Genomic DNA, 23,717 nt, shown 5'->3' on the forward strand with positions numbered 1-23,717 from the left:
TTTTGGATGAAAACTTAGTTTATAATTATATTTATTAGATATTTATAATTACAAAGACTTTAATGTTTGTGAATATAAAAATTATAATATATTTATACTTTTAGAAATTATAATAGTTAAAAATAAAAAATAAAAGAGATTTTTTTATGTCTTTATATATATTATTTAATATTTAAAAATAAAAAAAAGATATTTGGCGGGCTTGGCCCGCCAGCCCGCCAGCCCGCCGTTAGGCGGGGCGGGCTGGGATTCTGGGACCGCCTCACTAGGCGGGGCGGGGCGGGCCAGCCCGCCTAAGGGCGGGCTTCTGGCGGGGCGGGGCGGGGCGGGGCGGGCTTCCCCGCTTGCCACCCCTAGTTGTGACTCTCCGGAAGCTGTACTTTTCTTCTCACACACTGCACCACATTGCGTTTATCTCACTCACTTTACACACCATTTTCCTATTAATTAACAATAAATTATAAAATATCGTCAAATAAATAAAAGATATATTAAATATAAGATGAATTTTATGATGTAAAAGGAAAAAAAATTTTATACCTATATATATTTGTTGTCAATAAAAAAAATTATCAAGTGTCTAGAAAGAGAAAATTTAAAAGATAATATCTGCTATTATTTTAATAAGTTGCAGAGTTTTTTTTTTGTTTGCTTTTTTTACTATTCCTTGAAATATGTGAAAAAATTTAGTAACTAAATATAATAAATATTTATTTAATTAGTGACTATAAAAATGATATTGGACTTTTTTTTTGTGAATTTTATTTATTTTGGGTAATGATTACGGTTTAAAAGATTAAAACATTTACATAAATAATAATTATAGTAAACAATATAAAATTTGCAATATACGTAAATATAATCAAATTCAATACTTGATATAGTCACAAAAAAAGAAAAAAAATTCAATAATTAATACGTGAAATAATTAAATTTATCTCACAATTAAAAATTAACACATAATAAATTAAAAATAATTAATTATTCATTTATCAACTTAAAAATTAAAATACAATATAAAATACTGTTTAATATTTAAAATAGAAAAATTTAAATTCAAATTAATATTCAAATCATATATATTAACTAAAAATTGTATTTACGTATATCACAAATTTTATATTATTTACTAGAACTATTATTTATAAAAAAAATTTAACCTTTTAAACCGTAATCATATTGTTTTTCTAAATATATATTACTTTCTCAAATTTTTTAACCAAATTATTACTCTTTTTATATTTCTAATAAATTTTGTTCATTATTATTCCAAAAAATGTATCTAATTACTATAGAATTTTTTTATGTATTTCTTGTGAACATTTTAGAAGGAGACTTTTTTTTCTCATACATATAAAAAAGATTTTTTTCTATAAATCTTGTAATTTATAAAATTTAGGTCTGTATTTTTAATTTTTATTTATAAATATGATTTGATCCAAACTAAATAAAATTTTACAAAAACAAAAAAAATTCAAATAAAGGTCCAATATTATTTTTATAATCACTAATTAAATAAATATTTATTATATTTAACTATTAAATTTCTTCATGTACATCAAGAAAAAAAATTGAAAACATTTTGCAACTTAACAAAATAATGATAGATATTGTTTTTAAATTTTCTCTGTTGAGTTGAGAAATTAACAATATTAATTAGTGATGACAAACATTATTTTTGGGCAAAATAAATAATTAGTGTTGATTAATTATAATTGCATAATTACTAATTATTTATAAACATGCTACAGGCCAAAAATTAGTTTAAAGCAGCCCAATGTTAAACAAAAAGAAATCTGCTGGTGGGCTAAATGAGAAATGAAAATAAACCAAGCCCAAGTCATCCATCTCAAGCAAAATTCTTCAAGAAGCAAAGGAAAGGAACAAACGGGCCAAAAATTGAAAAGATCCAACCCAAGCCCGGTTTGATAATTCAGCAAGCAAATTCCCTCCATGTTGCTCCAACCAAAGCAACGTTCCCCTCCTCTCTGATCAAGTCAAATCAGCTTCAGAAAAAGTAAGAAAGAGAAAGAGAGAAAGAGCTTCTTAAAACAAGCAAAACACCAAAGAAGCAAGAGAGAGAAAGGTTAAGCTTGATACACAGAAATCAAATCACAAAACTCAAACCAAATCAAGTTTAGGTTAAAGGTATTCCATCTCATCTTGCTTACATCAAATCCTCTTCTCTTCTTCCCAACTCTCTGCTATATCCGAAAATGGCATTCAAGGGAAAGTGGTTCTCTGCCTACTCTGTTTCACATCTACGGTCACAAGTGATACTTGGGGACCAAGTAGCGTTTCTATGGCTAAGATCAAGTTGACCATGAGAAGATTTCTATGGTTACTGCTTTATGGCTTTCGGTCAAGATGAGGAAGTCAGAAGGAAAGTTTCTACTCTGAGGATTAAGGAGAAAAAGTGAACCTGTGGTTGGTGAAGCTCAAGGCTCAAGATGTTGACCTTGGAAGAAGGACCCAGCAACATGCAAGGAGTTAAAAAAGAAGTTTTTCTGTTCATTCAGAAGTAAGGAGAGAAAACCAGAGTTTGAAAGTTTTGTTCTGAGAAGAGCTCTTTGAAGAAGTTCAACTAACTGGACAGTGTAACCTAATCAAAGGTGCATTACGCCAGTATGAAGAACTGAATCAGAGGCTTGCTAATCTGGTTTTTCGCATAGCACAGAGGCTGTTGATGAAGTCAATCTCCTTCATGTTTTACTGATTGTGATGTATTTTTCTAAGCTTATCTTTCTGTAATTTCTTGAGAGAAAAGGCATTGTGAGAAAGCTTGAGAAAAAGCCAAGAGTTGAAAAAGGCTGAGAGATACACTTAGAGAAAAGTCTAGAGTTATTTTCATATTTATTTAGGTTGATTAAGTGTCTTGTATCTTGTACCTGTTTGGTATCCCTTTCTTAGTTGGGATAGCACTAAGAGTGAATAGTTGAGTGTTAGCATAGCCAATGTCAAGTTAGGTTAGAACTTGAGTGTGAAATTGGTGTATGTAATACTGTTAACTATAGTGAAATTCTTCCACAGTTGTGGAGGAGACTGGATGTAGGTTGCTTAGCACAAAGCAACCGAACCAGGATATATGTTGAAGTTAACTTTTTCTTCTCTGTCATGTTCTGTTTTCTGATATTCATGAGACAAAAATAAATTGTCTCATAAATTTTCGCTGCTGAGTTCAAACAGAATCAGATTTGTAACTTTACTTAAAAAGGATCAAAACAGCAACTTAAAAAGGAAGGCATAGATTCAACCCCCCTTCTCTAAGCCTACCACAACCTTCAATTGGTATCAGAGCTAAGGTCTCAAGAATCAAGCTTAACCACTTGGAGCAAAGATCAAATGGCGAATAACTTGAGCACAACCACAGTTGCATACACCCTCACTGAAGTTCAGTCAAACAACTGACCACCTTTCTTCAACAGGAAGAACTATTTCTACTGGAAAGAAAGGATAAGGATCTTCATCCAATCCATTGACTACAACCTATGGAAGATCGTTGTAAGCAGTCCAAAGATCCCAACAAAAACAAGTGTTGATGGAGTGGTAACTCCAAAAGAAGAAGCTGAATGGAATGAAGATGATAAGAAGAAGATAGAGTTGAACGCTAAAGCAATCAACCTTCTTCACTGTGCTATCAGCTTTGAAGAGTACCGGAAGGTGTCTAGATGCAAGACAGCCAAAGAAATCTGGAAAAAACTCCAGGTTACACACGAAGGCACTAAACAAGTCAAAGAAACGAGGATTGATATGCTGCGAAAAGAGTACGAGATGTTTAGCATGAAGGATGGAGAAAGTATTGATGAAGCGTTTGAGAGATTCTCAATCATAATCAACAACCTTGATGCTATGGGTACAAACTATGCAGAACAAACCTTGGTGAGAAAACTCCTTAGAAGCCTCACAAAAGAGTGAGAAAACACTGCCACTGTCCTAACCGAGAGTAACAACATAAGTCCCATAACCTATGATGAGCTGAGAGGAAAAATCCTTGCCTATGAAGCCACACACACGAACACAGACTCAAAGAAAAAGGGAATAGCCCTTAAGTCACAAATAGAACCGAAAGAGAGTGATTCAAGTGATGGTATTTCAGATGACGAGCTTTTGTTTTTTGCTAGGAGATTTAGAAGGATGTTGAAGAGCAAAGGCAAATACAAGTGCTCAAGTTCAAAGGAGCACAAGATAGACTTGAGCAAGGTGACGTGTCATCATTGCAAGGAGGCTGGACACTTCAGGTCAAACTGTCCAAAGCTCAAAAAGGAGGACAAAGGAAAGAAGAAAAGGAAGAGAGTACTTATGGCAGCTTGGGAGGATCTTGAGAATGACTCAAATGAAGAAGAAGAATCAGAAGGAGATAACAAAGACTGCTTTATGGCTGGAAACAACAATCTTGATGAGATTTGCCTAGCATCCAAGAACAAAAAGGACATGTGGTACATGGATAGTGGATGTTCAAGGCACATGACTGGAAGGTCAACCTACTTCATCAAACTAAATAAGTATGATGGAGGTTTTGTGACCTTTGGAGATGATGGTAAAGGTAAAATCATTGCTGTTGGAAAAGTAGGTAATGAGCAATCTACTTTCATTGATGATGTGCTTTTGGTATGTGGTTTAAAGCACAATCTTTTGAGCATAAGTCAGTTGTATGATTTAGGATATTTAGTTGTTTTCAAAAGACTTGAATGCTGTGTTGTAAATGAAAAGAAAAATGAAGTGATGTTTGTTGCCAAGCGTTTCAATAATATGTATGGACTTACTCTTGATGAACTAAAAGATCAAAATGTAGCTTGTCTACACTCTAAAGATTCTGAAAAGCGGTTATGGCACAAGAGATTGGGCCATGCAAGTATGTTTCAAATAAACAAACTTGCAAAGAAAGAATTAGTAAGAGGTCTTCCTTTGATAAAGTTTGACAAAGACATCACTTGTGATGCTTGCCAAATGGGAAAACAAACAAAAAGTTCTTTTAAACCAAAGGAAGACATCTCTACTAAAAGACCACTTGAGTTGCTACACATTGATTTATTTGGTCCAACAAGAACTCAAATCCTAGGTGGTAAACATTATGGTTTAGTAATTGTGGATGACTATACTAGGTTTGGTTGGGTTTTATTTCTTGCACACAAAAATGAAGCCTTTTCGGCCTTTGAACCTTTTTGCAAGAAAATTCAAAATGAAAAGGATTTGAAAATCTCTTCTATAAGAAGCGATCATGGAACTGAATTTGAAAATAATTTGTTTGAATCCTTTTGTGAGAAATTTGGAATATCTCACAACTTCTCTTGTCCAAGGACACCACAACAAAATGGTGTTATGGAAAGAAGAAATAGAAGCATACAAGAGATGACAAGAGCTATGCTTTGTGAGAGTAATGTTCCAAAATTTCTTTGGTCTGAAGCGGTTAACACGGCTTGCCACATTTTGAATAGAACAATCATAAGAAAATTTTTGAAGAAAACCCCTTATGAACTTTGGAAAGGCTACCCACCAAACTTAGATTACTTGCACATCTTTGGATGCAAATGTTTTGTTTTGAATAACAAAGAAAATTTGGGAAAATTTGATCCAAAGGCTTATGAGTGCTTGTTTGTAGGATATTCTATAACTAGTAAAGCATATAGAGTTTATCATCAAGATGCTAGAATTATTGAGGAGTCCATACATGTTACATTTTGTGATACTAACTTGGTGCAAAGCATTTTGGAAGATTGTGATGCAGGAAATCAAGCTCAAAAGGAGGATGAAACTGCTCAAAATCATGGAAAAGAAATTTCTGGACAAGTTGAACCAGAAAATGCAAATGCTGAAAATTCAAGAGACAATTCCATTTTGTCTCATGAATCTGAAGAAAATCTTGCAGTCAGCAGCGCACAAAATCCCTTGGTGACTGAATCTGCCTCCAAGTCCACCAGACCTCGTGAGTGGAGATTCTTGAAGAATTATCCTGAGGAATTTGTCATTGGGGACGTCTCTCATGGAGTGCAAACAAGGTCTTCCACTAGAAAAGCAAATGAAGAATCTAACATTGCCCTTCTATCTCAAATAGAGCCTCAAAACGTCAAGGAAGCACTTAGTGACCCTTCTTGGGTTAAAGCTATGGAGGATGAGCTTCTTGAGTTTGAAAAGAACCAAGTATGGACTTTGGTTCCAAGGCCAAGTGGAAAGAAAGTGACCGGCACCAAGTGGATATTTCAGAACAAGTTGGGAGAAGATGGTAGCTTGCAAGAACAAGGCAAGGCTAGTGGCGCAAGGATATGACCAAGAAGAAGGAATAGACTTTGATGAATCCTTTGCCCCTGTTGCCCGAATGGAGGCCATAAGACTTCTCTTAGCTTATGCTACATTTTGTGATTTTAAATTATACCAAATGGATGTGAAATGTGCATTTTTGAATGGTGTGATAGATAGAGAAGTATATGTAGAGCAGCCTCCTGGTTTTGAAAATAAAGAGCTTTCTAATCATGTTTTTAAATTGTCTAAAGCTCTCTATGGTTTAAGACAAGCTCCTAGAGCTTGGTATGAGAGACTTAGCTCTTTTCTTTTAAAAAATGATTTTTAAAGAGGCACCACTGATACAACTCTATTTATCAAAAATTCTAATGATTCTTTTAATTTAGTCCAAATATATGTTGATGACATTATTTTTGGATCATCAAATGATCCCTTTGTACTGAGTTTGGAAAGCTCAGACAAGTGAATTGACATGAGTATGATGGGTGAACTTAATTTTTTCCTTGGGCTACAAATTAAACAAACTGAAAATGGTATTTTCATTATCAAGAAAGTATGCCAAGAATTGGTTAAGAAATTTGGCCTTGAAAATGCCAAACCCATGGAACTCCCATACCCCAAATTCAAAAAGATAAGGAGAAAATGAGAAAGATGTTGATGAGACGAGGTATAGAGGAATGATTGGTTCTCTTATGTACTTAACTTCCTCTAGACCGATATTGTGCAAGTGTTGGATTGTGTTCTAGGTTCCAATCCAAACCAAAAGAGTCACATCTTTGGTCTTTGGTATTCTAGATTGTGATTTTTCTGCAGTTGGTTATTGTGATGCAGATTTTTGCTGGTGATAGAGTTGATAAGAGCACTTCTGGGTTTATGCTGCTTCCTTGGAAAGTCCTTAAATGTTTGGTCAAGTAAGAAGCAACCAACAGTGGCCTTATCCACTGCAGAGGCTGAGTATATAGCTGCTTCTTCTTGTTGTTCTCAGCTTTATGGTTAAAAATACAGCTTGCTGATTACAAATTAAATGCTGAAAATATTCCCTTAATGTGTGATAATAGTGCCATCATATTTCTAAAATCCATTTTTGCACTCTAAGACTAAGCATATTGAAGTGAAATTTCACTCAATAAGAAATGTCCAAAAGGGGGATAGCATTCATTTGTTAAATCTGAGGAGCAATTAGCAGACATTTTTACAAAACCATTAGCTGAGGATAGATTCTGCATGCTTAGACTTGTCTAGGCATTTTGAGCTGTGATTTTCTGTTTGAAAAGTGCTGATGTATTGCTGGAGATTTTGTCTCATAACAGGTATGAGACAATTCTGGGCAGATGATGAATGTTTCCTTCAAGCAGCGTGTTCTGGGCTTATTGCAAGTGAAAAATCAATCTGGGCCAACCTCAATTCAGATCTGGGTAGTCCTATATGTTTCATTAATTCAAACCACATCTGGGCCCAATATGAATGTTACATTCTTGCTTGCTTATATTCTTACTTGTGTGTTTAAGTTTTCATTAAAAGTTTTTTTTGTGGCCCGAAAAAAATTTTTTTTTTGCTAAACTTAATTTTTGACTTTGGTCCAAAAGGAGTGTCAATTTAATTCTGATTGCCTTTCAAAATTTAAAATTAATTTCCTTTTTTAATTAAAGATCAAATAAAATCTTCTCTTTTATGAGGTCATGTCTTGTCAAGTCTTTTCAAATGGTGATGCAGTTGTATGGTTTTGGAAATTTGCTTTTGGGTACGGTTACCAACAATCCCTCTCTTCCCTCCATAACTTCTCCACAACCCTTCGGTTTCTTCCCTCTCACACCACTATCTCTCTTCCATCAAAAGCATCAGTTTAACCAAAATGGGGAAGAAAGTCATTGCCAAAAGAGCACCTCGTGAGAAATCCATAAACTTCCGGTTCCTAGACCATCACCCGTTCTTAAGACCCACCCTTCACTCCCTCACCTTCTCCTCCTACCTCTCCTCCTCGCTGTGACCCCATGGCTCAGACCAAGAACACTCCAAGGTATCCTGCTCCTGCCAAATCGACGGCACCATCGAAGGCAACGCCATCCAAACCAAGTTCCACAAAACCGAGTTCATCCAAGGGTAAGCGTCCTGCTGTTGAAGAACCTGTTCCTGAGCCTACAAAACCTAAGTCAAGGTCTGTTCCTGTGCGTTCACAGAGAGGTAACACTCGTGTCCCTCTCAAATCAGTTAGAGAACCAGACATAGATCATTTTGCTCACAAATCACATTACATGACATCTCACTCAGACTATAACCCCCATCGTTTCAAATCTGCCATGAACCATGATTTTTATGAGGGTTATTCAGTACCGTACTCTATGTCCATCTTTTCTTGCTGATTTACCTGATTTGAAAAGAAAGGTTTTCCTTTGTTGAAAATTTGGAGTTTTTTGGACTGGAAACAAATTAAATGCTGAAAATATCCCTTAATGTGTGATAATATGAGTGCCATCATATTTCTAAAAATCCAGTTTTGCACTCTAGACTAGCATATTGAAGTGAAATTTCACTCAATAAGAGAACATGTCCAAAAGGGGGATATTAGCATTCAATTTGTTAAATCTGAGGAGCAATTAGCAGACATTTTTACAAAACCATTAGCTGAGGATAGATTCTGCATGCTTAGGACTTGTCTAGGCATTTTGAGCTGTGATTTTCTGTTTGAAAAGTGCTGATGTATTTGCTGGAGATTTTTGTCTCATAAACAGGTATGAGACAATTCTGGGCAGATGATGAATGTTTCCTTCAAGACAGCGTGTTCTGGGCTTATTGCAAGTGAAAAATCAATCTGGGCCAACCTCAATTCAGATCTGGGTAGTCCTATATGTTTCATTAATTCAAACCACATCTGGGCCCAATATGAATGTTACATTCTTGCTTGCTTATATTCTTACTTGTGTGTTTAAGTTTTCATTAAAAGTTTTTTTTGTGGCCCGAAAAAAATTTTTTTTTTGCTAAACTTAATTTTTGACTTTGGTCCAAAAGGAGTGTCAATTTAATTCTGATTGCCTTTCAAAATTTAAAATTAATTTCCTGTTTTTAATTTAAAGATCAAATAAAATCTTCTCTTTTATGAGGTCATGTCTTGTCAAGTCTTTTCAAATGGTGATGCAGTTGTATGGTTTTGGAAATTTGCTTTTGGGTACGGTTACCAACAATCCCTCTCTTCCCTCCATAACTTCTCCACAACCCTTCGGTTTCTTCCCTCTCACACCACTATCTCTCTTCCATCAAAAGCATCAGTTTAACCAAAATGGGGAAGAAAGTCATTGCCAAAAGAGCACCTCGTGAGAAAATCCATAAACTTCCAGGTTTTCCTAGACCATCAACCCGTTCTTAAGACACCACCTTCACTCCCTCACCTTCTCCTCCTACCTCTCCTCCTCGCTGTGACCCCATGGCTCAGACCAAGAACACTCCAAGGTATCCTGCTCCTGCCAAATCGACGGCACCATCGAAGGCAACGCCATCCAAACCAAGTTCCACAAAACCGAGTTCATCCAAGGGTAAGCGTCCTGCTGTTGAAGAACCTGTTCCTGAGCCTACAAAACCTAAGTCAAGGTCTGTTCCTGTGCGTTCACAGAGAGGTAACACTCGTGTCCCTCTCAAATCAGTTAGAGAACCAGACATAGATCATTTTGCTCACAAATCACATTACATGACATCTCACTCAGACTATAACCCCCATCGTTTCAAATCTGCCATGAACCATGATTTTTATGAGGGAGTTATTCAGTACCGTACTCTATGTCCATCTTTTCTTGCTGATTTACCTGATTTGAAAAAGAAAGGTTTTCCTTTTGTTGAAAATTTGGAGTTTTTGGACTGGAATCACCTTTTCAAAATCAAAAACTTGTATATCCTCAGTTAGTCAAAGAATTTTATGCAACATGACTTACCTGAAGGAAGTGTGCATTCCTATGTTAAGGGCAGAGACATTATCTTGAATAATGAAATACAGTGATTCCTTGAAGTAACTGATGTTGGGCCCTGCGCCTACATCTGTAAAATGGGATGAAGGTGTTGGTATATATTACCATGATGCTTTGGCACATTTGTGAACATGTTTCCTTAATTGATGGCATCACACCCACTCACAAAGCACTAGGATATGAACGTGCTCAGTTGCACCGTATTGTCAATCACATCTTGATTCCTCAAAGTAGTTCATATCAAAGGTTTCTTACAACTGACACCTTGTTTGTATGCCCTAATCACTAAAATAGAAATCTCTTTTGCCTATTTAATGGCTGATACGTTTGATTCTGTTAGAAGTAAAAGATAAAGCTACCTTATGACATGTTTTACTTGCATATTTGAAAATTTTGGTGTTGACCTGTCAAATGAGGATTATGAAACAGACATTTCATACCTAAAAGGGGGGGTTCAGTGAAACAGCAAAAGGGCCAACTAGATCTGAGAGAGTGGTTCTAGATGATGATGATGACGAGCTCATTCCAGATGACTCTCCTCCTCCCTCCACTGAGGGTACTTCCATTTCAACTGGAAAGAAAGCCATTTTGCTGAATGTGGTCAAAGATGTCGCTCAAGAGTTTGTCTCCCAATCAAATTACTTCATTGCCATGAGTAAGGAACAAAGAAAGCTAGCTAGCAAGCATAACTTCCTGAAGAAATCAAGAGATAGGGTGGCTGTGCTTATGAAATTCATTAATAACATGAATGAGGATGAAGATCAGGCCACTGAGGATGAAGAGGAAGCTGGATCAGAAGGGGATAATTCTGATGCCTAAGATTTGTCTCATGAAAACTGCTATTGCTGCTCTCTTTTTGTCTCATGAATTCTATTTATTTTGCAACTGTTGAACTGTTTTTATTTTGGATGACTGTAATAACTCTAAATATTGCTGAAATTTTGTTGGTTTAGTTAGAACTTTGGACTGTGATCTAACCTTCTCTTGCAGGATTTGTATTGATGTTTTTTGTTGTTCTTTTTTATTTTCCACCCTTGATGACAAAAGGGGGAGTAATAGCACTAGAATGATGGTAATTTTTGGTGTTGATACAGCTACTAGTAATTCTTTCGGATTTTTGTCTAATTGCTGCACTAAAATTTGATTTCACATGATGAATCCTTTTGCTGCTGATATTTGATTAATGTTGGGCTGATTATGTGATGTTGCTCATTTGATATCTCTTAGACAAGATAAATGTGCATAGCTCTTTATTATGCTTTCTTTAAGTACAATGCATAAACAGGAACAAAGAGGAAAGCATAAATCCAGGGGGAGCTAATCTTGAAAAGGAAAGGGGGAGCAACATAAAAGCAAATGACAAAAATCAAAGGGAGTTTCTAAACCTTACTTCACTTTCTTTTGATTATTGCTTAAATCATGTTTGTCATCAAGGGGGAGATTGTTGAGTTGAGAAATTAACAATATTAATTAGTGATGACAAACATTATTTTTGGGCAAAATAAATAATTAGTGTTGATTAATTATAATTGCATAATTACTAATTATTTATAAACATGCTGCAGGCCAAAAATTAGTTTAAAGCAGCCCAATGTTAAACAAAAATAAATCTGCTGGTGGGCTAAATGAGAAATGAAAATAAACCAAGCCCAAGTCATCCATCTCAAGCAAAATTCTTCAAGAATCAAAGGAAAGGAACAAACGGGCCAAAAATTGAAAAGATCCAACCCAAGCCCGGTTTGATAATTCAGCAAGCAAATTCCCTCCATGTTGCTCCAACCAAGCACGTTCCCCTCCTCTCTGATCAAGTCAAATCAGCTTCAGAAAAAGTAAGAAAGAGAAGAGAGAAAGAGCTTCTTAAACAAGCAAACACCAAAGAAGCAAGAGAGAGAAAGGTTAAGCTTGATACACAGAAATCAAATCACAAAACTCAAACCAAATCAAGCTTAGTTAAAGGTATTCCATCTCATCTTGCTTACATCAATCCTCTTCTCTTCTTCCCAACTCTCTGCTATATCCGAAAATGGCATTCAAGGGAAAGTGGTTCTCTGCCTACTCTGTTTCACATCTACGTCACAAGTGATACTTGGGGACCAAGTAGCGTTTCTATGGCTAAGATCAAGTTGACCATGAAAGATTTCTATGGTTACTGCTTTATGGCTTTTCGGTCAAGATGAGGAAGTCAGAAGGAAAGTTTCTACCTGAGGATTAAGGAGAAAAGTGAACCTGTGGTTGGTGAAGCTCAAGGCTCAAGATGTTGACCTTGGAAGAAGGACCCAGCAACATGCAAGGAGTTAAAAAGAAGTTTTTCTGTTCATTCAGAGGTAAGGAGAGAAAACCAGAGTTTGAAAGTTTGTTCTGAGAAGAGCTCTTTGAAGAAGTTCAACTAACTGGACAGTGTAACCTAATCAAAGGTGCATTACGCCAGTATGAGAACTGAATCAGAGACTTGCTAATCTGGTTTTTCGCATAGCACAGAGGCTGTTGATGAAGTCTCTCCTTCATGTTTTACTGATTGTGATGTATTTTTCTAAGCTTATCTTTCTGTAATTTCTTGAGAGAAAAGCATTGTGAGAAAGCTTGAGAAAAAGCCAAGAGTTGAAAAAGGCTGAGAGATACACTTAGAGAAAAGCCTAGAGTTATTTTCATATTTATTTAGGTTGATTAAGTGTCTTGTATCTTGTACCTGTTTGGTATCCCTTTCTTAGTTGGGATAGCACTAAGAGTGAATAGTTGAGTGTTAGCATAGCCAATGTCAAGTTAGGTTAGAACTTGAGTGTGAAATTGGTGTATGTAATACTGTTAACTATAGTGAAATTCTTCCATAGTTGTGGAGGAGACTGGATGTAGGTTGCTTAGCACAAAGCAACCGAACCAGGATATATGCTGGAGTTAGCTTTTTCTTCTCTGTCATGTTCTGTTTTCTGATATTCATGAGACAAAAATAAATTGTCTCATAAATTTTCGCTGCTGAGTTCAAACAGAATCAGATTTGTAACTTTACTTAAAAAGGATCAAAACAGCAACTTAAAAAGGAAGGCATAGATTCAACCCCCCTTCTCTAAGCCTACCAGAACCTTCATTCTCTTTCTGGACACTTGGTACTTTTTTCTATTGACAACAAATATATATAGATGTAGAAGATTCTCTCCTTCTACATCATAGAATCCACCTAAATATAAAATAAAGATGTATAAATAGAAGACTCTAATATTAAAATAATTAGTTCAATAATGATTTATATATATAATAATATTATATGTTGTAATGTGTATATATATATAGATAGAAAGGAATATAAAAATTAAAGAGAGTGAATTACATAAATATATATATATATATATAAAGATAGAAAGGAATATAAAAATAAAGAGAGAGAATTGCATTCGCTTTTATTTTATTATTACTGTATAGAGAAAGAAAAGAAAGTATTAGTATTTTTGTGTGTAAAATCTATTTGCCTCGTCCATGCTTTTATAGGCAAATAAATTCAACTTTTCAAACTATATTAATTGTGCTGTCATGAGAATTTGCTTCCTTCAGCATAGGAAATTAGATCCACCATCAATGAGCATCCATCCTTATCCTTATTGTAACACTCCCCCTTCGATGCTCATTTAGGAATATGCCTCATTAAAACCTTACTAAAGAAAAACTCAGTGGGAAAAAAAACTTAGTGAAGGAAAAAGAGTACAATATCCTTTGTGACGGAAACTGCCTCATTAAAAACCTTGTCAAGAAAAACCCAATGGGAAAAAACCTGACCAAGGGAAAAAGAGTACAGTCTCCCCCTTATGCCGACATCATTTAATGTCTCGAAATCGGCGCATCCCAATCTCATGTACCAATCTTTCAAAGGAGGATTTTGGGAATGACTTTGTAAATAAATCTGCCAGATTATCACTTGAGCGGATCTGTTGGATATCAATTGTCCCTTGATTTTGAAGATCATGAGTGAAGAAGAATTTGGGAGAAATATGCTTTGTTCTATCACCTTTGATGTATCCGCCTTTAAGTTGAGCAATGCATTATGTATTATCTTCAAATAGGACAGTTGGAGCTATCTTATGATCAATCAGTCCACATGATGACATAATATATTGAATCAGACTCCTCAGCCAAAAACACTCGCGACTAGCTTCATGAATTGCCAGTATTTCAGCATGATTAGAAGAGGTTGCTGCTATCGTCTGTTTTGTGGACCCCCATGATATAGCTGTACCACCATACATGAACAGGTATCCTATTTGAGATCTCCCTTTATGTGGATCGGACAAGTATCCAGCATCCGCATAGCCAACTAATTGTGACTTGGATCCATAGGGATAAAACAATCCCATATCAACCGTTCCATGAAGATATCGAAAGATTTGCTTGATTCCACTCCAATGTCTTCTGGTTGGAGAGGAACTATATCTTGCTAGTAAATTCACCGCGAATGATATGTTAGGTCGCGTATTATTAGCAAGATACATTAGCGCTCCAACGGCACTAAGATATGGTACTTCAGGACCAATGATATCTTCATTCTCTTCTTTAGGACGAAATTGATTATTTTTCACATCCAAAGATCTTACGATCATTGGAGTACTTAATGGATGTGACTTATCCATATAAAATCTCTTCAAGATCTTTTCTGTGTATGTTGTTTGATGAGTAAAGATCCCATCTTTTGTATGCTCGATCTGCAGTCCGAGACAAAATTTAGTCTTTCCAAGATCTTTCATCTCAAACTCTTCTTTTAGAGTTTTTATAATTGTTGAAATCTCTTCAGGAGTCTCAATGATATTTAAATCATCAACGTACATAGCAATTATAATAAATCCAGAAGTAGTTTTCTTTATAAAGACACACGGGCATATATCATCATTCTTGAAACCGTTTTTGTCCAGATACTCAGTAAGACGATTATACCACATTCGTCCAGATTGCTTTAGATTATATAAAGATCTTTGCAATTTGACTGAGTATAACCCTTGCGAATATTCATTAGATGGTTTAGATATCTTTAGTCATTCAGGGACTTTCATATAGATATCCCGATCTAATGAGCCGTATAAATAGGCTGTTACCACATCCATTAAATGCATATGCAGTTTATGATATGCAGATAAACTGACCAAATAACGCAATGTTATCGCATCCATTATAGGAGAATACGTTTCTTCATAATCTATATCAGGACTTTGTGAAAAACCTTGTGCCACAAGCCAGGCTTTGTAGCGCACAACTTCATTTTTCTCATTTCGTTTTCTCACAAATACCCACTTATATCTAACAGGTTTTACATCTTCAGGTGTACAGACTACAGGTCCAAAGACTTCACGTTTTGCAAGTGAGTCTAATTCAGCCTTCATAGCTTCTTTCCATTTTGACCAATCATTCCTTTGTCGACATTCTTCGACTGATCTTGGCTCAAGATCCTTATTTTCATGCATGATATTCAATGCCACATTATATGCAAATATTTCATTGACAATTATCTTATTTCGGTCTCATTTCTCTCCTGTAAAGACATCATTTATCGAGATCTCGTCATTTTCACAATTTTCAAGTACCTGAACGTCTTCTGGCGTTATATAAGAATTTTGGACAACTGCAGGTGTCTTTACTATGTCTTTTTCAACAGGAATATTATTTACCTCTTTTCTCTTTCGAGGATTTTTGTCTTTGGAACCGACAGGCCTGCCACGCTTCTAGCGTGAATTTGCTTCAGTGGCTACTTGTCCGACTGGGACATCAATTCGAATTGGGGCATTTTCCGCTGGTATATAAGATTTAGTTATCCTCTTTGTATTGGAAAATGCATCAGGCAATTTATTTGCTATTCTTTGCAAATGTATAATCTTTCGAACTTCCAGTTCACATTACCCTGATCGAGGATCTAAATGCATCAACGATGATGCATTCCAGTTAAGTTCCTTTTCAGGAAGCTTATTCTCTCCCCCTAATGTTGGAAATTTTGATTCATCAAAATGACAATCTGCAAACCGGGCTTTAAATACATCTCCAGTTTGTATCTCAAGATACCTCATTATAGAGGGAGAATCATATCCAACATATATCCCCAATTTTCTTTGGGGTCCCATTTTGGTGCGATTAGGTGGTGCAATGGGAACATATATCGCACACCCAAATATTCTTAAATGGGAAACATTTGGCTGCTGGCCTATTAGCTCAGTTGGTTAGAGCATCGTGCTGATAACGTGTTGTGAAATAAATAAAAGATATATTAAATATAAAATAAAGATGTATAAATAGAAGACTCTAATGTTAAAATAATTAGCTCATAATAATATATATATATATATATATATATATATATATATATATAATATATAAAGATAGAATGATATAAAAGTAAAGAGAGAGAGAATTGCATAAATATATATATAAAGATAGAAAGGAGTATAAAAATAGAGAGAGAGAATTGCATTCGCTTTTATTTTATTATTGCTGTATAGAGAAAGAAAAGGAAGTATTAGTATTTTTGTGTGTAAAATCTATTTGCCTCGTCCATGCTTTTATAGGCAAATAAATTCAACTTTTCAAACTATATTAATTGTGCTGTCATGAGAATTTGCTTCCTTCAGCATAGGAAATTAGATCCACCATCAATGAGCATCCATCCTTATCCTTATTGTAACATAAAATATTATTATGATTTAATACTTTCCTTTAAATTTTTAACGACTGGAATTAGGAGGGGAATGGATCCTCTCAATTTTTTTTAACAATTGAGAGAGTAAAATGTGATATTTTACTATTAATTTTATAAGTGGGACTAAAAATAAATATGAGAGAGAAAACAATGAAGAGTTAGAGATCACACTTTACACTCTCAATTTTTTTTAACAATTTAGAGGATCCATTCCCGAATTAGGAGTGTCAAACGGGCCAAAATCCATCGAGCTGGCTTGCGTAATTCACAAAAAAGTGGGTTAGGTTGGAAACTTAAAATCGCCAAATTTTAAAAAGTCCGCCTAATTTGCACCGCTTAATCTGTAAGTTTTGACGGGTTTTTGTGGAGCGGGACAGAATACACAAAAGATAATTTTTAGTGTCTCCGTTCTATTGTCTCCATTTCAGTGTCATGTTCTGTCCTGTCTCTAACAACAAACGCAGATTTAGCGAACTAGACATTTTTTTGTCAAGGCTTTTTTTTACACATTTTTGTAATATTATTGATCTACAAGAAAACGAAGATGATAATTAAAAATGTTCTAAATTATATTTTGGATTATATTTTATATTTGATTGATTATAAATTTGTAGATGTTTAATTATATATTTTAGATAATGTTTGTTTTGTTTTGGACAATATTAATTTTATTATTTTATTTTAAAAAATTGATTTATTATTATATTTATTACATATGTATAATTATAAAAATTTTAATATTCATAAATTTAAAAATTATATTTTTTATATTTTAAAAATTATAAATTTATTAAAATAATTTTTAAATTATATATATTTTTAATATTTAATAGTTTATAAAAAAAATTAATATACTTGACCATTAATCTACTATTAAACGAGACAAAAAAATAATTCATGACCGTCTCATTAGATAGAACCGAACGGACCAACCTATTAGATGAGATGACGGACTTTTGGAAGGTGGGATGGACTTCCCAATTTGTCACCTAGTTAAAATATCGTAAGTTTAGCATAAATAATTAATTTATAAGATTTTACATAATTTTATACTTGTGAATTGCGTTGGTTTTTACGTATGGTCATTCTTTTATTAATAATAGAATATAACATATACGATAATTATAAAATAAATTCTATCTAATTCTCTTTTAAATAAAAAGTTAGTTATCTTTTACGATATTTAATAATTATTAGATGAAATAGATTTTTATTATCACAACTAATACCAACTCTTAATTTAACTTAAGTTTTGATAATTTAAATAATTAATTATAATATTTTTTTTACAATTTTATTAGATAATCAATAAAGATCTAATTAACAATAAATCAATAAATATTTTTAAATTATATTTTATATTAATTAATTATCATTAATTAGTAATTATTTAAATTTTATTTTTTTAAAATACAAAATTAATAATTATTAATTACAATTGTTTAAAGTTGACTAGTTAGAAATAATTGTTCACCTATACTTTTTATTTTTTTTTAATTACGAGAGTTACTAAAAAAAAATCTCATTTTACAATTTTTTTTATATTTTTTTCAAATCAATCCATTTATTAATTAATTTCAAAAAACGAAAACAAAAACAAAAGCTCAAATGCTAAGAGGAACAAATTTAAAAAATAAAACCAACGGTGATTGTTCCATTGAAGCTAAATTGATGCAAAGTTTTTCTTTTAAAAAATTTTGTTTTTCCATTGAAGAAAAATAGCAATAGTATATAACATTATGTTAATCCCTAACTACCAAAGAAAATATCTTCAAACAGAATTTTAAGAAGGTTTACTATAACCAAATAAAAAAAAAAAAGACTACTTTTTCAGTTTTTAAATTCTTTATAGTAAAATTATGTAATTTTGTACATGATACACAAATATTTGATCAGCACGTAATTATTAGACATATATGCTCTTTCGTTTTACTTTAGGTTAGTCTAGCATTTGATTTTTTTTATTTGTTTGTTAGAATTTATCAATAAATAAGTGGTTTGAAGAAAATGAAAATTATAAAATATGACTTCTCTAATAATTGTGTAATTTAAAAAAAAAATCATTAGTTAATTGGTTAAATTATTAAAACTCAAATCAAATTAAGAGTTAATATTAATTATAATGATATAATTTATTTTATTTATAATAATACTATACATTTAAATCTTTTTATTAATCAAGTCTAACTAAATAGATCTAACATAATAAAAATCAGTTATAACTAATATTATTTTAAATCGTATTATTTAATTTGATTACACTTAATTTATAAAAAAAAAATAGATGTATAACATTATTTTTTTATTTAATTGTTATTAGATTATGTGATAAAAAACAATTAATCTTTTATTTGAAAAAACACGAGATCAAATTCACTTAATTATAATGTCTTCATTTTATATTTTTTATATTAATTAAATTTACATTTTTTTTACAATTAAATACATATCTTGCATTTTATATAAATAATCGATTTTTTTATAACGTTACATGGTTGTATTCTTATTTTAACCATTGGAATGATAATGAAATCAAGATTAGTTTAGAGATGCAGCAGATATGTTATACTAAAAAAAAAACTAAAATGGAAATTTGATCAATGTTACAACTTACAATAGAATTATTAACAAGAGTAAAATTTGTATCCAAGAGGCATGAATTTGATAGAGAAAATTGAAAATTTGGGAGTAAGAACATTTAGTAGTGTTGCTTTTTATCATTGATCCACTTAGTTGCCACCCATTTCTCCCCCTCAATCACTGGACAGCTTCCATGAAGAGAAGTCTGCACTAACATTCACATAATCAACCAGGAAGGAAAGTAACAAAATATTATATTATTAAAGAAAAAAATTTAAGTAATTCCTGATAATTATTCTAGAAGATAACGAAATTCTTAACAAACAAAATTATTTTTAATTCTTGATTTTTATTTTTGTGAGACTAATTAACCCTCCGATTAATGTTTTTTCTCTGAATTAACGATTGATAAATTTTTGTGTTTAGGACTTCGTTGTTTTTTGTAGATAATTGTCAGGACCGTTTAAGATTTTTTTTTATTTTGTTGTTATCTTTTTCATATACATTGATTAAATTTATTGTGTATAAAAACTGATTAATATTAGCAATTTTTAAATTTTTTTACTCGTAAAAATTAAATAGAGAATATATATTTTTTATTCAAAATAAAAATATATTTTTTAATCTTTTCATTGTTGTTTAAAACAATTATTAAAATATTATATTATTTAGATTATATTAAATTTTAGGTGTATTCAATTTAAATTAACCATCATAATTTACATAAACTCATTATTTTTAGATGAAGTATACATTTTATTTTATAATAGATAATGAAAAAATTGACACAATATTTTATCTAAAACAAATACAACAAATGATAATGTTTATGTTAACTAACTATGTAAACATAACATCAAAAATCTATATTTTAACATTTTAGAATAACTAATAACAAATAGATAAGACTTATAACAATAATTATTAATGTCATTCTTATTAATACGTATATTTTCTATTCAATTTCTATAAGTAAAAAGAATTTAAAAATTATTAATATTTTTTAATTTTTGCATAATAAATTTAATTAATATATATGAAAAAATAAAAAATAGAAAAAAAAAATCTTAAATGACCCCTAATAATTATTCTAATATAAAAGACAATGAAATCCCAAATAAATAAAAAACTGTCAATCCTAGCTTACACTTAATGGATAAATAAGTTGATCAACTTCTCAAGAGAGAAATTATTGACAGAGGAGGGACTAATCAGTTTCACAGAGTTAAAAAAAAACAAAGACAGAATGAGTATCCACCCTGTTATTATAACATTGTTGTCTAAAATGGAAGATTATTACCTTATCAATGTTCCCATCTGGAAGAACTGAATAGAATAAAAGCCCGTCACCTTGTCTTGGCTTCACCTTCAAACCAATGCATTGTTTATAATCATAACCAATGTCCATGTTCAAACCATCCTGCAAATTAAAAACACTTATCATCAAGTTTGATGGCATTGAAAGTATCAAAGACATGGTAGTAAATTCCATGTTTCACCTCAAAAGGGAACATGGTTTCTCCTCCTGCTTCGACACTTGATAGGTATAGTAAGAACGAAGCAATCTGCGCAATTAAGCACGAGACAACCAGCAAGATGCATTCAGAATTAGCATATTATGGTGAAAAGAAAAGTAAAGAGTGTGAAGAAAGGTATACCCTTTGGCTATGAACATTTCCATATTCAAATGGGTCGAAGGCATCATAATGAGTATCATATTTCTGAAGAACCTCATATCTCAGTATATTGAATGCCTGCACTACAGCAACATACATGAATAGAACAGTTTTCCTGTCTGGAAGGTTCACAGACAGATTGAGAAACAAAAACATACTTCTCCATGATTCGTTGGTATCATTGTAACCTTAGCAATTTTCTTTTCAATGAAGTCTAAGATACCAGATTTGTCTTCTGATGCAGAGATGAATGCACCTGAACTGTTGACAGTTGAAAGTTAGCACTCAACTTAACTATGGTAAGGTAAAACTATCATGTGACACTATTATTTATTTATTTATTTTTCCAATATAAGATCCAAAATTACATGATAAAGAGTACCTTGTTCTAGTGCCTTTTGTGCTCTCAACAGTTTCTCCTTCCCTCAATGCCAATTTAGAGGGTTCCAATTTAGGCTTTGCCATTTCAATTATTTTTTCGCATACATCTGCAGTTGTGAAATTCGGAAAGTAAACTATCCTTGGTCGCCAACTCAAAATCTGAACAAAAGAAAGTGCGACATCTGTCGTAAAACTACTCCTCTCAAAAGATTAAAGGTGAAAATTCAGGTGCAGTTGACTTTACCTAAAGTTGATAGTTAAGAGTCGTTAGATAAAAATTTAGTCAAATCAGTCAAATCATCTAAAGATTTTCAATTATCAACTTTATGTAAAATAGACTGCACCTAAGTTTCCACCAAGATTAAACTAATAAAAGAGACGTTTAAATAGTTATACACGGAGAAATTCACATAGAGTTTATTTCTCTTTTCATTTGTCTAATGAAATTTTCTTTTAGGAGTCAAATCAAACTCTAAATCTTTTTATCAGTAGAAAGGGTGTCTAAAGTCTCCATTAAATCTAAATTACTGTTGATGCTAACTAAACTTCAAAATATATTAATACTCCTCCTTCTCCTTCTAAAGTTCAACATGAAGGAACAGGAGATTATAAGGGTCACACCTGAAATGGGATTGAATGAATAAAGGGGTCTCCAGACTTGCCATATTCTTTGGCAGCAGATTCCTGAAGCAATCTAGACCACGGTTGCCCCTGTCCCACGTCACCAAAATCCTGCAATCATCATCATAGCTAATGCTAATTAAATGAGCTTTTAATATGAAATATGTATCCAGCAAAAGGAAGAAGCTAATAAGAACCTGAAAGTTGAAGAGCATAGGAGATACAAAGAGCCCAGTAAAGAAGAAAAGGGAGCAAACCATTACCAGAACAGGAACCCCCAACTTCACTTTCGATCTTTTGGCTTTCCCTTTCATCCTTATATTATGATCAATCAACAAAACTAGTCTCTTTTTTTTTTCACTCTTTGTTTCTTGTCTCTAAAGGTTTTGCTCTGCAACAAGCGTGTGGAGAGTGAAGATTATAATCAAATATTTTGGGTTTGGGTTGCATGTCACTTTCTCTCTACAAAACGTGTCACCTTAGGCGATAATGGCGGAACTATTTCTATATTTTCTTACACTTGTCAATCCACACCACTCACTCTAGTTTATTAATTTTTGCAAACCTGGTACCTTTTTCAGTGCAGATGCTATACAACTTTTTAATGAACAAGCAATTGCCTAATATGTAATGTTATATCTAACCACAGTGTTTTATTTTAATTTTTATTTTTATAATGAGTATCTCAAAGTTACACGTGCAATCTTGTTTATTTAACAGTAAAATAATAACTAGATCCTCAGAATTTCGATCTTCAATTGATTAGTTCCTAAAAAAAAAATAGTAATTTAGTCTTCTGCAATATTAAATAATGGATACCTTATGTTTTTTGTCAATTTATGATATAAAATTTAATGACGGTATTTATGTGTATCGCTAATTATAGTGATGTGTTTGTTTATAAAAGATCGTCACACAAATGATAATTTTTTAAACAAAATTTAATCTATTTTATTAGAATTCATAGTAAATAAAAAGCAGTTGATAAATATTATATGAAAACTCACGATATAATATAACAAATGCGTTATTATTTAAAACGATATCATCTTTATACTCATATGACAGCAACAAAATGCGTCACTATAGATAACAAAATACATGAGTAATTTTTTTTTTTATTTTGTATTATCATAAAAGACTTAAATATTTTTTTTTTTAAATAATTAATCTGATATTAAAATTATGCATGGACAGTAATATAGTACTATTGTCTCAAATAAAAAGGGGAATCTTTATGAGTTGAAAATGGCAAATTTTAACTAATTAAATGAAACTTACATTCTTAATTTGTTACTAATATGCACTAGCTTCTTTTTTCCATTAGCTGGCCACACACTTTTTTAAGCTAACAGCGGATAATATGCCATGTTAAATTGTTTCATCAGAAAAGAGAAAAAGAGAACAATTAAGGACTAAGATCATGAGTACTGAACCATGTTGATGGTATTTATTCTATAACACGGATTATACACGATGTAGCTAGGAATAATAGACACTTCCACGCGCAGATTATAAAAGGAACAATCAAATGTGACAGTGTCCTTCCAAATAAGGGAGTTTGTATTAGCAGAAAATGTGATTAATTAATGATATGAATGAAGTTTG

The 23,717-nt window shown here is 32.5% G+C and overlaps 1 protein-coding gene across 1 annotated transcript; it reads right to left on the reverse strand.

Annotated features, from left to right (window-relative positions):
• Positions 1-19,514: 19,514 nt before the first annotated feature.
• LOC130951892 (probable prolyl 4-hydroxylase 9) lies at positions 19,515-22,455 on the reverse strand. The gene is made up of 8 exons (XM_057880642.1): positions 22,307-22,455; positions 22,110-22,220; positions 21,490-21,647; positions 21,266-21,368; positions 21,090-21,185; positions 20,931-20,996; positions 20,732-20,851; positions 19,515-19,636 (listed from the first exon to the last, which is right to left on the reverse strand). Exons 1-8 carry the CDS (start codon positions 22,421-22,423, stop codon positions 19,550-19,552), a joined length of 858 nt encoding a protein of 285 aa, XP_057736625.1. The 5' UTR covers positions 22,424-22,455; the 3' UTR covers positions 19,515-19,549.
• Positions 22,456-23,717: the final 1,262 nt, after the last annotated feature.

Source organism: Arachis stenosperma, chromosome 9, assembly GCF_014773155.1.
Source record: "Arachis stenosperma cultivar V10309 chromosome 9, arast.V10309.gnm1.PFL2, whole genome shotgun sequence".
Lineage (NCBI taxonomy): Eukaryota > Viridiplantae > Streptophyta > Magnoliopsida > Fabales > Fabaceae > Arachis > Arachis stenosperma.